General features: G+C 47.5%; 1 protein-coding gene across 1 annotated transcript in view; it reads right to left on the reverse strand.

Moving 5' to 3' along the window:
* The window catches only part of LOC144763134 (fatty acid-binding protein, brain-like), an 80,494-nt gene extending 67,886 nt beyond the window's left edge, over positions 1–12,608 (reverse strand). Inside the window, exons 1-2 of the mRNA XM_078648456.1 lie at positions 12,461–12,608; positions 10,307–10,479 (exon numbers count right to left, since the gene is read on the reverse strand). Coding sequence (XP_078504582.1) covers positions 10,307–10,479; positions 12,461–12,533 — 246 coding nt within the window. The 5' untranslated portion in view covers positions 12,534–12,608. The remainder of the gene's footprint in view (positions 1–10,306; positions 10,480–12,460) is intronic.
* Between the last annotated feature and the right edge of the window lie 259 nt (positions 12,609–12,867).

Consider the following 12,867-nt stretch of genomic DNA (forward strand, 5'->3'; position numbering starts at 1 on the left):
CTCAACTGAAACGCGTCCCCCAAGGCTCCTTGCATCGGATACTGGAGACTGCAGAATGACAGGCAGTGAGCGTTCTCGTGAGTGGCGAACAGGTCCACCCGAGGAGTCCCCCACGTCCGAAAGACATGACGAACCACCTCTGGGTGAAGCCTCCACTCGTGGTCGGCCGAGAACTGCCGACTGAGACTGTCCGCTCGCACGTTCTGAACTCCGGCCAGATGATTTGCCATCAGACAAATCTGGTGGTCCTGAACCCAGGACCAGAGACGAGCCTCTCTGCAGAGACACTGCGACCCCACTCCACCCTGCTTGTTGACATACCACATCGCGGTCGTGTTGTCCGTCAGGACCTGAACCGACCGACCGCGAAGGGAAGGGAGGAAGGCCTTGAGCGCCAGACGTATTGCCCGTAATTCCAGAAGGTTGATGTGAAGCAACCTTTCATCTGGAGACCAAAGACCCGTGACCTCCAGGTCCCCCAGATGAGCACCCCACCCGAGAGTGGATGCATCCGTAATTACTGTGGCCACCGATGGAGGAAGATGAAAAGGCTTTCCCTGCGACAGATTGCCTTCCACGCTCCACCAAGTCAGATCCGCTGCAGTTTCTCTGGAGATCCTCACAGACTCCCTGAGATCTCCGTTGTGCTGATACCACTGCCTGCGGAGGCACCACTGGAGTGCCCTCATATGCCAGCGTGCATGGTTGACCAATAGAATGCAAGAAGCCATCAGACCGAGCAGGCGAAGAACCTTCAGGACTGGAACGACCGCTCCATTGCAGAACAAAGGAATCATTTCCTGAATGTCGCGAATCCTTTGAGGTGGAGGGAATGCACGACAAACAGTAGTGTCCAGTACCGCACCTATGAACAGGTTGCGCTGGGAGGGCACCAGGTGAGATTTGGGTACATTTATCGAAAAACCCAACCTGTGCAACAACTGAGTTGTCTCTTGCAGATGATGGAGCACCTTCTCCGGCGACTCCGCTTTGATCAACCAGTCGTCCAGATGCGGGAACACATGTATCCCCAACCTCCTGAGATGTGCTGCCACCACCTTGGTGAAGACTCGAGGCGCAGTAGTAAGACCAAACGGAAGGACCGCAAACTGGTAGTGTTGCGACCCAACCGTAAAACGGAGATACTTTCTGTGCGACTTCAAGATGGGAATATGAAAATACGCATCCTGCAAGTCGATCGACACCATCCAATCTTCTTCCAGCAGCGCTTGAAGAACCTGTGCAAGAGTGAGCATCTTGAACGTTTCCTGTTTCAGGTAAAGGTTCAAGATCCTGAGATCCAGAATTGGCCGAAGCCTGCCATCCTTTTTGGGGATCAGGAAATACCGGGAGTAGCATCCCTGACCCCTCTCCTGCTCTGGAACCACCTCTATCGCACCTTTTCGAAACAATGCCAGGACTTCTTCCTGCAGGAGAAGCAGGTGGTCCTCCAAACAATAACCCTGGCAAGGAGGATAATTTGGGGGAAATTCCCGAAAGGGAAGAGCATACCCATTCTCCACAAGATTGAGAACCCAAAGATCCGATATTATTAATTCCCAATCTTGTAGAAAATGGGTAAGCCGGCCCCCCACTGGGCCCACATGATCCAGAATGGTGGATCTAGGGCTGCTTTGCTGCTGTGGCTGGGGGCTGGGATGGGGAAGAGGAGGAAGAGGAGGAAGCATTACGGCCCAAGCTCGGGCCCTTTGTTTGCCTCTATAAGCTCTGTATAAAAGTGTTTTGCTGCTGCTGTGGCTGCTGTTGGGGTGACTTATAGTTTTGAAAAGAAGATCTGCCAAATCCTCTTGAACGTCTTACAAAAGTGCCCCTGGTCTGAAGGCCCAACGACTTTGCTGTTGCTCTGCTATCTTTAAAGCGTTCCAAAGCAGTGTCTGCCTTCTTCCCAAACAATCCAGACCCGTCAAAAGGAAGATCCATCAATGCAGCCTGGACATTTGTGGAAAACTCACTAGATTTAAGCCATGCGGCTCTCCTTGTCGCAACTGAAGAACCCATGATCCTCGCCACAGAATCAGCCGTGTCCAATCCACTTTGGATAACCTGCCTTGCTGCAGCTTGAGTATCAGAAATTACCTCCTGAAAGTCTTTCCTATCCTCCTCAGGTATTTTGGGCACCAACTGTTTCACAGTGTCCATAAGAGCGTGGATATAACGCCCCATCAAGCAGGTTGCATTTGTGGATTTTAAAGCCATACTGGCAGAGGAAAAGACCTTTTTAGCAGCCTGATCCTGCTTTCTCGACTCCTTTTCCGCTGGGACCTGCGGAAACGCACCCGTAGATCTTTTGGAACAGGCAGCCTGCACCACCAAACTCTCCGGCAGAGGATGAGATGTTAAAAATTCCGGGTCTTCAGGAGCTGCTCTATACCTCCTAGCTACAGCTCTAGATACAGCAGGAGCTGAAACAGGATTTTTCCAAATTTCTAAAATTGGCTCCTTTAACGCATCATTAAAAGGTAGTAAAGGTTCAGTCACTGAAGAAGGAGAGTGAAGGACCTCTGTGAGCAGATTAGATTTAAATTCTGCAGATGGTAGAGTAATGTTCAATAAATTTGCGGCTTTCTTTATCACCACATGATAAGGTGTCACATCCTTTGAGGGTTCATTAGAAACCGAAACAAGGTCCCATTCAGGTGACAGTTCAAGGCCACTAGCTACAGACAGGTCCTCAAAAGGGTCCTCAGAATCCTGTAGTTCGCCCTCCTCCAGATTTTCCCCTCTATATCTTTCCTCTTCCATTAATCTTTGGGTTTCACGCCTAGATCTTAGCTTCACATTCAAAGCCGTCGGATCCGCAATCGACTCCGGCTCCGGAGAGAGAGATTCACGACGCCGCTCAGGGTTCGGCATCAAAGTTGATGGAACTGGAGTCGAAGGAATCGGAGTCATCGAAGGCCTCGCCGGAGTCGGATAATGCCAATGCGGCGTCAGAGCCGGCATAAAGGGCGCAGGTGCATAGAATTGAGGAACACCCAGACCATATGCCATCGGACCCATGGGACCAGTAGGAGCCCCAGAGGGATACATAGCCCTTGAATAGATTCCGAACATCGCATTCAGGAAATGCGTAGGGTCCTGACCTGGAGCCGGGAAGGCTGGGTATGAACCCCCAGGTTGTCTTGAGGGCGTGGAGTCGAAACGACGTTGACTTCTTCTTCGCGCTGGTGCACCGGAGTCGTACGACCTTCGGGCATCTGAGCTCCACCCTCACCAACCTCCTCCTCCTCACCTTCATCCTCCCGACCTGAAGGATGGGATGGGTCCGGAGATGGAACAGTCTTCTGCTTCGGTGAACTCGGTGAGTTCGCATGCAACGCCTCAACCTCGACATCGTGATCCTCTGAAGCCGAAGAAATTACCTTCTCGACCAGTTTCACTTGTGACTTCGACTTGGAACCCGACTTCTTCCTCGATCGATGTCGGGCTTCTTTCTAGAAGATCTTGAAGCATGGGTCGAGGACGAATCCGACCGCGACCTCGACCGAGATCTTGACTTCGATCGTCGAGTTCGCGATCTTGACTTCTTCTTTTCTTTTCCTTCTTTAAACTTGGCAACTAGAAGTTTTGCTTCTCTCTCCCGGAGAGCCTTTGGTGTCATCTTCTTGCAGGACTGGCAGTCCTCGACGTCGTGGTCGGAGCTCAGACACCACAAACAGCCTCATGCGGATCTGTAATGGACATTATTTTGTTACATTCTCCGCAAGCTTTAAATCCGGTCTTCTTCGAGGTCATGTTGAAAATGAGCAGATAAAGAGACTAGAAATTTAGCAAGTAACAAAGTTACAGTAAAGGCTACAGACGATCCCAGAAAACCGTTAGCGTCGACGACACGGAAAAAAGGGAACTGATGTCATCACGCCGGCGTGGGCCTATTGTAGGCGTCGGTGACGTCAGCGGAGTCGCGAGCGATGCCGTGCCTCTGTGACGTCCGAGTCCACGTCGGCGCGAAGCTACAAAAAGAATTTCCGAATGTTGCTGACGCAGGGGGATATTCACAAGGTGAGGAATCCACATGGCAGATGTATCTATCAGAAATGTTATGTATATGAATTTATTGCGCGCTCTGCTACTTGTGAGTGTCCCGGCGCGGAACCATAGCAGGGCTCAAAAAATCCTAAAAATTGTACTAGTCCTGCAGGTCTAGTACCTTGAAAAATCTCCTCGGCCTAACTGCAATTTACTTGACCTCCGTCTCTGAAAGCGGAGCAAATGTGACAAGATAACAAGATTTAAAGGCATCTTTCTTGCTCAATCACTTTGTGAGCCATAAAAATGCCTTTAAATCTTGTTATCTTGACACATTTGCTCCATTTTCAGTGACAGAGGACAAAAGTTAGTTTGTCTTCCTACTTGCCAGAAAGGGCAAGTAGGACCTAAAAATAGCTCACCCTCATTAAATGTACGTCGCAAATACGAGCGGTCGAGTGGATTTTTCGAGCCCTGCATAGGGTAAGGCAGAGGGCTCCACATGAACAAATGGGTCTTCAGTTTTTTCTTCAATATATCTGGATCCTGGATGGTACGCAGGACCAGAGGAAGAGCTACCCCTATCCTCTGATGCTTAAAATGAGGGACCTGGGCCAGGAAAAGAGACGAGGTCCACAAAGAACGCGTAGGAGCATACAAAGAGACGCACTTCTGCAGATAAAGAGGGCCATGTCCATGAAGCGCGCAGTGGGCCATGATCAATATTTTAAATTTCACCCTGGCAGCCAAAGGCAGCCAATGGTACAGTCGCAGCTGGAGATGAACACAGGCCCTGGATGACAGAACCGATAATAGTCTGGCCGCGGTATTCTGTACCACCTGTAGCCTCTTCAGCCGGTAGCCCGGAATACCGGTGAAAAGTGTATTCGCATAGTCCAGCCGGGACAAGATCAGCTCTGTGTAACCACCATGATGTGGTAGTGGGTGGATATATGTGAATCCTTCACGGTTGGTGGTTTGTGCGTGTGGTGGCTTTTAGGTGCTAAACCTTTGGTTTTCCAATATTTTTGTGGGTATGAATTGGTTTAAGTAGATCACCCTGTTGGTGGGGTGTTTCAGTTGACTGGGTAGTGGTAACTCACGTCTACCGCCTTTGTGTGGCTGGTGGGTGACTAGATATCACCCACTTGTTTTGGCGTAATGGTTGTGAGCGGTTTGGGTGCATGTTCGCGCATTCCTTCCCCTTTTTGTGTGGTTGTTGATTGGTATCTCATGCTAGTGTAATTGTTGTCATTGTGGGGTGATCTCTATTGCACCGTTAGAGTTTGGTTCTCTGTGTGTTTCTTTTCATGTCAGTCTGGCCTACTAGTATGTTTGTGGCACAAGGGGTTTGGTTGGTTGTGCGTGGTGTAGTAGAGTGTGTGGTTTTTTTTATGTTGAAAGGAGGAAGATGGGGGGCAGTGGACTCTTTTTGCTTTCTTAAAGAACATCCCCAGTTTGTTGCCTCTATTTAATGTTTAGTTCATGGGTGGGCATTGGCATTTAAGATCTCATATCTTACTATTCAAGAAATGTGTTCATCTTTCTGTACTTTCTTCGCATTTTTTATGTTAACTTGTTTGCCCACTTGTCATATGCTTTCTTTACTTTTGTTCTTATCTTGTATGCCCTTTAGTCATCTTCAGCCCTATTTAGTTGATCATCATGTTATTTCTAGGCAAGTTCCGGTTACCGATGCGTACATTTCCATGGACCATTGCATTGTGTTCGTATTCACTGTAAAGAAGGGAGATGTGTTATACTTGCTACTCAGCAAGTTTGAGTGTGTGGTGATGTGGAATGTTGGATGAATGAGGGTGGCAGTTGGTGTATGGGCTGAGTAGTAGGAAAGCTGTTCCTGGTGGGGCTCTCTGTACTACTCTTGATCTTACCATCTTAATAAATACTACTTAAGCTACCCTGGAAGTTGGAACTTCATTCTGACACAGTTCATTCCCCCTTTTACTTCATATGTCAATCACCCTCCCATCAAGGCTTGGTGACTGGCAGTGTCTCAGAAATGCAATGCTCACACCACTCTCACTGTGCCTTCTCTACTGTTCCCGGAAACCCCATACCCCGTGTTACCCCAGAACACGAGGGTTATTTTGGTGGTTGGGTCTCAGGAACCGAGACTCTGGGGAGTCAGGGCAGCTACTGACTCCTCCCTCCGCCCCCGGGCTTTGAGAGGGAAGCCAGATCGCAACTCCGTTAACAGACTGGGTGACTTGCCATGGAGGTGGGATATAGGGGGCAGTTTGGGGAGTGTGTGCTTGGGCAGGCTTTCTCTTTTTCCCTATGGTTAGCTTTTTTTTTGCAGATTTATATAGAGCAAACTCGACCTAAAGGTATTGACGCGCTTTACATGAGCACCAGGTACATTACACAAGAACACAATTCGTTTTTTGTAGACATTGGGAGATTCAGTGATCTGCCTAAAATCACAGAATGTGGAGCCGACGCAGACTCGAACCTTGTTCACCAGCTCCAAAGTTGGCAGCTCTGGCGGTAAGGCCACATTCAAGCTTTGTTTTCTAATTGGACGAACCAGGTAAAGGGGGCGGGGGCTAAAATGGAGCTTATATGCTCTGACAAACAGGTACTTTACTTACTAATAAAACACAAGATGGCGGGAAAGGACAATACAAATTGGTACTTAGGAACGGAGGTAAGCTAGATGGGGATAGATAGCTTTTAGGTATGGGACAGAGAGGAGAAGACTTATAGCTAACAGTATAATAGAGCAGGCTTTGGGACCACGCTTTTCAACCTCTGGCCTTTTTCGGCCAGCACCTTTCATCCAGTAGCTTGAGTTTCAATCCATTATCGATTTATTGCCTACTCTGCAGATTTTAACAACAAATATTGTTTCTAGTTAAAACGGATTACAAAGGTACTAAAAAGACAGCATTGCAGGGTTCCCACAAAGGAAATCACTAATTGTTGGCTCACCCTGTGGAACAAAACACCTTTCACCTAATGCTATTGGTTGTCTGCCACCTCGTAAAGCATCTGCATGGAATTAGCTACATGCAGAACTACTTTACATCTATTGCCCTCTATGTCAGAACCGACAGCTTCCTCCCAAGTGTCTCTAATATGCAAATTCAGCATATGTTAGAATATTAAACCTAGGCCTATTGGCTTGCCAAGAAACTGTTTAGATTGCTGTGTACTTTGATAACATTCTTTTTATCACCAGAAAGCACATTTGTGGTAAGCCTAATTGGTCCAACTCGTGGGTGACTCATTTCTGCCGCTCCTGGGCCGAGATCTCTCATCGTGGTGGTACGCTAGGATCCCACTCCCTCAGTTCAAGTGGGGGCCACGTGTCCTGAATTTCGAGCGGCAATTCCAAATGGCTCCGCCCAGTCCTTTCATTTTTACAGCCCTTACAACACATAGGTAGCCCCTTAAGAGTTGTAACGATTTTACCCAAAGGAAAGTTAAGGGGAAAAAACGCTTTTTCAAAGGTAGGTTTTCAGTAAGTAATTGTTTTGCGTTTGTGCGACTTCAGAGCCTGGTCTGGAGTATTCCTCGCTGTATACAAACTAAAATCGCAAACCTCGAGACAGCATCCTTCCAACAAAAGAGAAACGACTACCCGGGAAGAGAACTTTTGGAACCTTTTCTTAAATTGAATTCATGGCATACACCTGTACCTGTTTTCTCTGGACTATACATGTAGTAGACAGGGAAAGGTGTTATTTGTCTGGGGCAGTGGCATAGCCAGTGTGTCATGGACCATACTTCAATGAAGGAAATGGGCTCGTTGGCCGCTGTCTAAACTGTGAAATACAGCACTACTCAGTGTTTTGCGGACCACTGTGCCACTGCATCTGCTGCACCAAATGGAGCTATATCAATTCGGGTGACCAACTGGCATGGGTGCAAATTCAGGACGGCGAGTGTAAAAATTCAGGACAAAAGGTCAAAATTCAGGACAAAACTTTGGGACAAAAGGTAAGTTTTACAGACGTGTCAGAGGAGGTCACGCAATAGTACCACTTAAGTACAAGTCAAAACAAGTTTATGTTAGGTTGAGACAATCGTGCACTTCAGTTTTTCAGTATGGCCACTGCTTGTTACCTTAGACGATTCAAAACTGGCATCTCGCTCCACCAGGTACATTAGTCACCAGACGATGGTGAACCACACCTGAATATAAGCGAGGCCCCTTTTATTGCTGATTAAAAACTACTGGGTATACAAGGAACTTTGTAGTGCCAGCCCCAAGTAACAAAACCGCTCACCCCCCCTTTCCAGCCTCACAGGGAAACACCTGATGCCCGGTTGGCCAGTCCGGCCTTGCTACCACCCTCCAATGGTGCCCCTCATCTTCACTTAGACCGTCTCTCATGTGTATTTAATTTCTTTTATAGTGTTACTCAACCCAAGTATGTAGGGCAGGGTGTCAGAGTGTGTTATATCACACACACATTATGTACAGACAATGACACACATAAACGTGAAAGTCAATGTATAGGAAATGTTACTTAAGATAATGGGTACTACAAGGTGTAATCCTTCTTTTATATATCATTCAGTCTTTCACCATTCATTCTGTCCTTTTATCTATGCGCCCATCTATATCCAAACATATTCAACCAATTGCAAACCTATCCACCATTTATCCGTCCATCCATCATTTCACTCATCCCTCCCTACATCCATCCTTTCACTCATCCATCCATTATTCATTCACCCACCCTTTCAGTCATCCATCCACTCTTCTACCCATCCATCTATTCAGCCATTTACCCTTTCACCCATCCAGCCATCCTTTCACTTACTCATCCATCCACCCAGTCACTTATTCTTCCACCCATTCACCCTTTTAGTCAGTCATCCTCCCTTTCTCTCTCCATCCATCCTTCCACCCACCCATCTACTCATCCATTCATGAATCCATCCATTGACCCTATACTCATCCATCCGTTCTCTCATCCATCCACCCTTTAACTTCTTCACTCATCTATCCATCCTTTAGTCCATCTACACCCTTTCACTCACTCATCAATCCTTACATCCACCCTGTAACTTATCCATCCATCCACCCTTTCACTTATCAATTCATCAATCCATCCATCCTTTCACTCATCCATTCACCCACTGATCATCTACCCATTCGCTCACCCATCCATCCTTTCACACACCTATACACCCTTTTACCCATCCATCTATCCTTCCACTCATACATACATACATCTATTTACCTTTTCTCTCATCCATACTTCCACTCATTCACTCATCCATCATTTCGTTCATTCTCTATCCATTCACCCTTTCATTCATCCATTCATTCACTAATCCATCTAGCCATTCACACATTCCTTCACTTATTTATTTCACCCACCTTTTCACATTATGAGCTGAGCCTTTGTCTGCAAAGTTGCAGACAGAAGAAGCCCATCAAGAACTTCACCTTTCTGTATTTCCTAAAGCAAGGGGTGGGGTGGGGGAGGGTTCACTATGCCCCTGCACATAGGCAATCTGAAAACTAGAAGTCATGAGTCATGCATGAACCACAGTGCCAGAAGGTGAGTTGAGGTGATTGTGACATGGTGTTGTTTCCAGGGCTTTAAGTGGCGTAAAAAAAACTGGGGGGTCTCTTCAAAGGGGGTGTTCGATGTAATTAAGGGTGTGGTTTAAAACACCGAGGCTAAAAATCTGTGCTTAGCATGGTGTTTTGCGCGACTGGTATTATGTTGTTTCTGTCATTGCATCCAGATATATAATACAGCAAGTATCAGTACACCAACAACATGCCAGGACTACTGGCTTTGTCAATGGTTGTTATTTGCTTAAAATAAAAAAGCAGTAACCATGGCTTTGTTGAATATAATAGTGAAATTACTTCAGTTCTAAAATGATGAGATAGTGAAAGAAAATAACTTGTTCTTTTTAACTTGTTTCACAGGCTTCTTTATGTCCACTGTTTTCTAACATTGCAGCATGGGCGTTTTACCTTTTATCTAACAGAATGCCTTGCTGTGCACTGAGGCAGGAGGAGGCCACCCCATGCTTTAAAAGCCCAGACTGCCCCATTGACATTCTGTATGTGGCAATTAGCCGGCATACAGAATGACAATGGGCGGGTGGGGCTGCTCTTGTGCTCGAGGACGAGTGTGAGGCGCCAGCATCAAGGGGCTAAGGCTTCTCACAGGGGAGCAGTGCTGCTCCCTGTGATGGCCAAAAGGAGTCCGTAAAAGGGATCCTCGCGGACAACGGATGTGAGGTCCAAGTTACAGACAGTCCCTGAAATTTACGGATGGATGGTCACCCTAACGTCAATGGTGTGGGGCAGTGGCCTTACCTTGCATTTCCTGTCGTCCATTGTGGTCTCGTTGAACTCCTCGCCCAGCCTGAAGATGATCTCCGTTGTTTTGAACGTGCTCTCGGTGCGGATCTTCACCCTGTCGCCAATTTTGCTGATGATCTGGGAAGGTTTGGTCATATTTCCCACCTGCCGGGTGGGGAAGGCCACTCCTGCGGAAAAAAAACATACACAGAGTGAACAGAGCAGAGACGACCACGAGGGGGCAGTGTGCGAAGGCTCAGGCAGATTGCTGGCCAGTTCGCCCACGTTCGGAGTGCAGGTGGATCAAAGGGGGGATGGGAAAGGGTATATGTGGTGGATCAGGAAGGAGGTCCAATCTTCAAGAGTAGCTAGGGTATGTTTAATGTTGAGAGTAGATTGCCTACTAAGAGAAGCATGGCAGGAGGTATGTGGGACATCGACCATCGTTGAACATAATACAATGTGTATTTATGAAATGCACATTCACCCTCTGGCGCTGAATTTCAAATAGTTATTGTTACTCAACTAAATGGTACTCACTTTATCGACCTCGGAAGGATGAAAACTTGAGTGGAATACCCCACCCTCCTTTAATCGATTTAAACACTGTGCTCATGAGGTAAGACACCAATACCACCAATCCTAATACCACCACCAGCACTGCCACCAATACCAATAACACCACCACCACCAATCCAATCCCGCCACCAATCCCAATTCCAGAACCACTTCCACCAATATCAATATCATCACCACCAATACCACAGCCCCCACCACCAATAATACCAATACCACTACCAATACGACCACTAATACCACCACCACTAATACCAATACAACCACTAAAACCACCAACACCACTACCACCACCACCACCACCACCGATACCAATAGCACCACCACCAATACCAATACCACCACCTCAGCGCCTCTCACTCACTAGTAATAGCAGGGGGACTGTACGAGGCTGGAGCTGCAGCCAACACCACCCTGCCTGTCTGCCATAAAGAACAGCCCTCCCTGCACCAGGAGGTGAAGCCCGGACCCTACTACAGCTGAAGTGTTTTTTTTTTTATTAGGCCAAGGATAGAAATGACATTATGCAATGCCACACTGCACATTCAAATCACGGAGAGGGCAGGAAATAGTCCCGCCCCTCTATTCCTCCTGAAGAGCAGGGTGGGTGTAATCACAGAGCAACATCACTTACACATCTTCTTCACTGAACTATTTAGCACTACTTTGAAAACGTCCTCTGATATTTACAATCTAATAAGTGGTCAAGAAGGCCCTTTATTGCAATGCAATAGGTGGAACATTTGCGAGAGTTTAAGCCAATAGTATTGTAAATGAAAATGCCTTTTGTTTATGTTTTAAAACCCAAAACATAAATAAAAGACATTGTCATTTACAATGCCAATAGCTCAAACTCGCGTGGATGCGAGACGTTTAGCATTGCAAATGCTTGCTTTAATAACTTTCGAATCCATTTTACCTAGAAACAATGTTTTGGTTTACATATGCAGAGTATGCAATAGTTAATGGACTATGTGATAGATGCGACTAAATCAATGATTTTCAGGAAAACTCCTCAGTCGCATAATTCCAGTGGCCATGTAGAAATGTCTTCTCGGTGCATCTTCAGCGACGGTTCAGATCGTGTCTCGTCGTGCAGAGCTTCCCGCTGTTCGGAAAGCTGCAAGCCTGCTGTGACCGGCAGATACTGGGTCAATGTATCGACTTCACGCACAGGCGGGAGCGGCTTGGGAATGGGGGCAGCAGCCTGAATACGAAGGAAAAGAGGCGCCAGGCCTGTTCCCAGATTATGCGGTCTCACCCGTTGACTACATGGGTAGCCCCTGTCACTCGCTGGACAGAATATACACACCCTAGGAGTTTATGACGCGATGTGCGGCCAAGAATTGTGCATTCCATTGGGTTTGAAAGTTAAGAATTGCAGTGGCTGCAGCTGGACGAGTGTGGAAATTATACCTCAGGTCACCATGCGCAGACCGTGAGATTTGCGTGCCAAGAAACGCACGTTAAATTAAACGTAAAAAGCAATAGGAGCGCCGCCTGCGGAACTTGCACGCATGCTACTATATGAGCATTCTAGAAAGGAGCAGCCCACCAAGAGACGGACAATTTATCCCCCGAGGCGCCATTTACCGAGAGCCTTCATGTACTCATCGAAGTTCACGGTCTCCACCAGCTTCCAGGTGCCAATAAACGCGTCGACCATGTTGCTGAGGGTGGAGTGTGGCAGAAGCGGTGAGTCGAATGGTGCTGTTACTGCTGCCACCTAGAGAGCACCGCCACCGAATCACGACTATTATACCAAGGGGGGGTCGTCCTTCAGGGGGCGAACTTACAAGCCACGCCTCCCAGCGCTCACTCGCCCAACAAGAAGCGGGTGCGCGTGGCAATATTTGAATACTCCCGCTGATTGGCTCAGGCTACCCAGTCAGGCGAGAGCGGGTCGAGACTGAACGGCAAAGTCGCCAAACACACCGTAGCTTTTATCAGATCGATAATCGTCTCTTCCGGGACCAACGGCTCGAAGGCTGCTGAGAAGA

This window comes from Lissotriton helveticus, chromosome 6 (genome assembly GCF_964261635.1).
Source record: "Lissotriton helveticus chromosome 6, aLisHel1.1, whole genome shotgun sequence".
Lineage (NCBI taxonomy): Eukaryota > Metazoa > Chordata > Amphibia > Caudata > Salamandridae > Lissotriton > Lissotriton helveticus.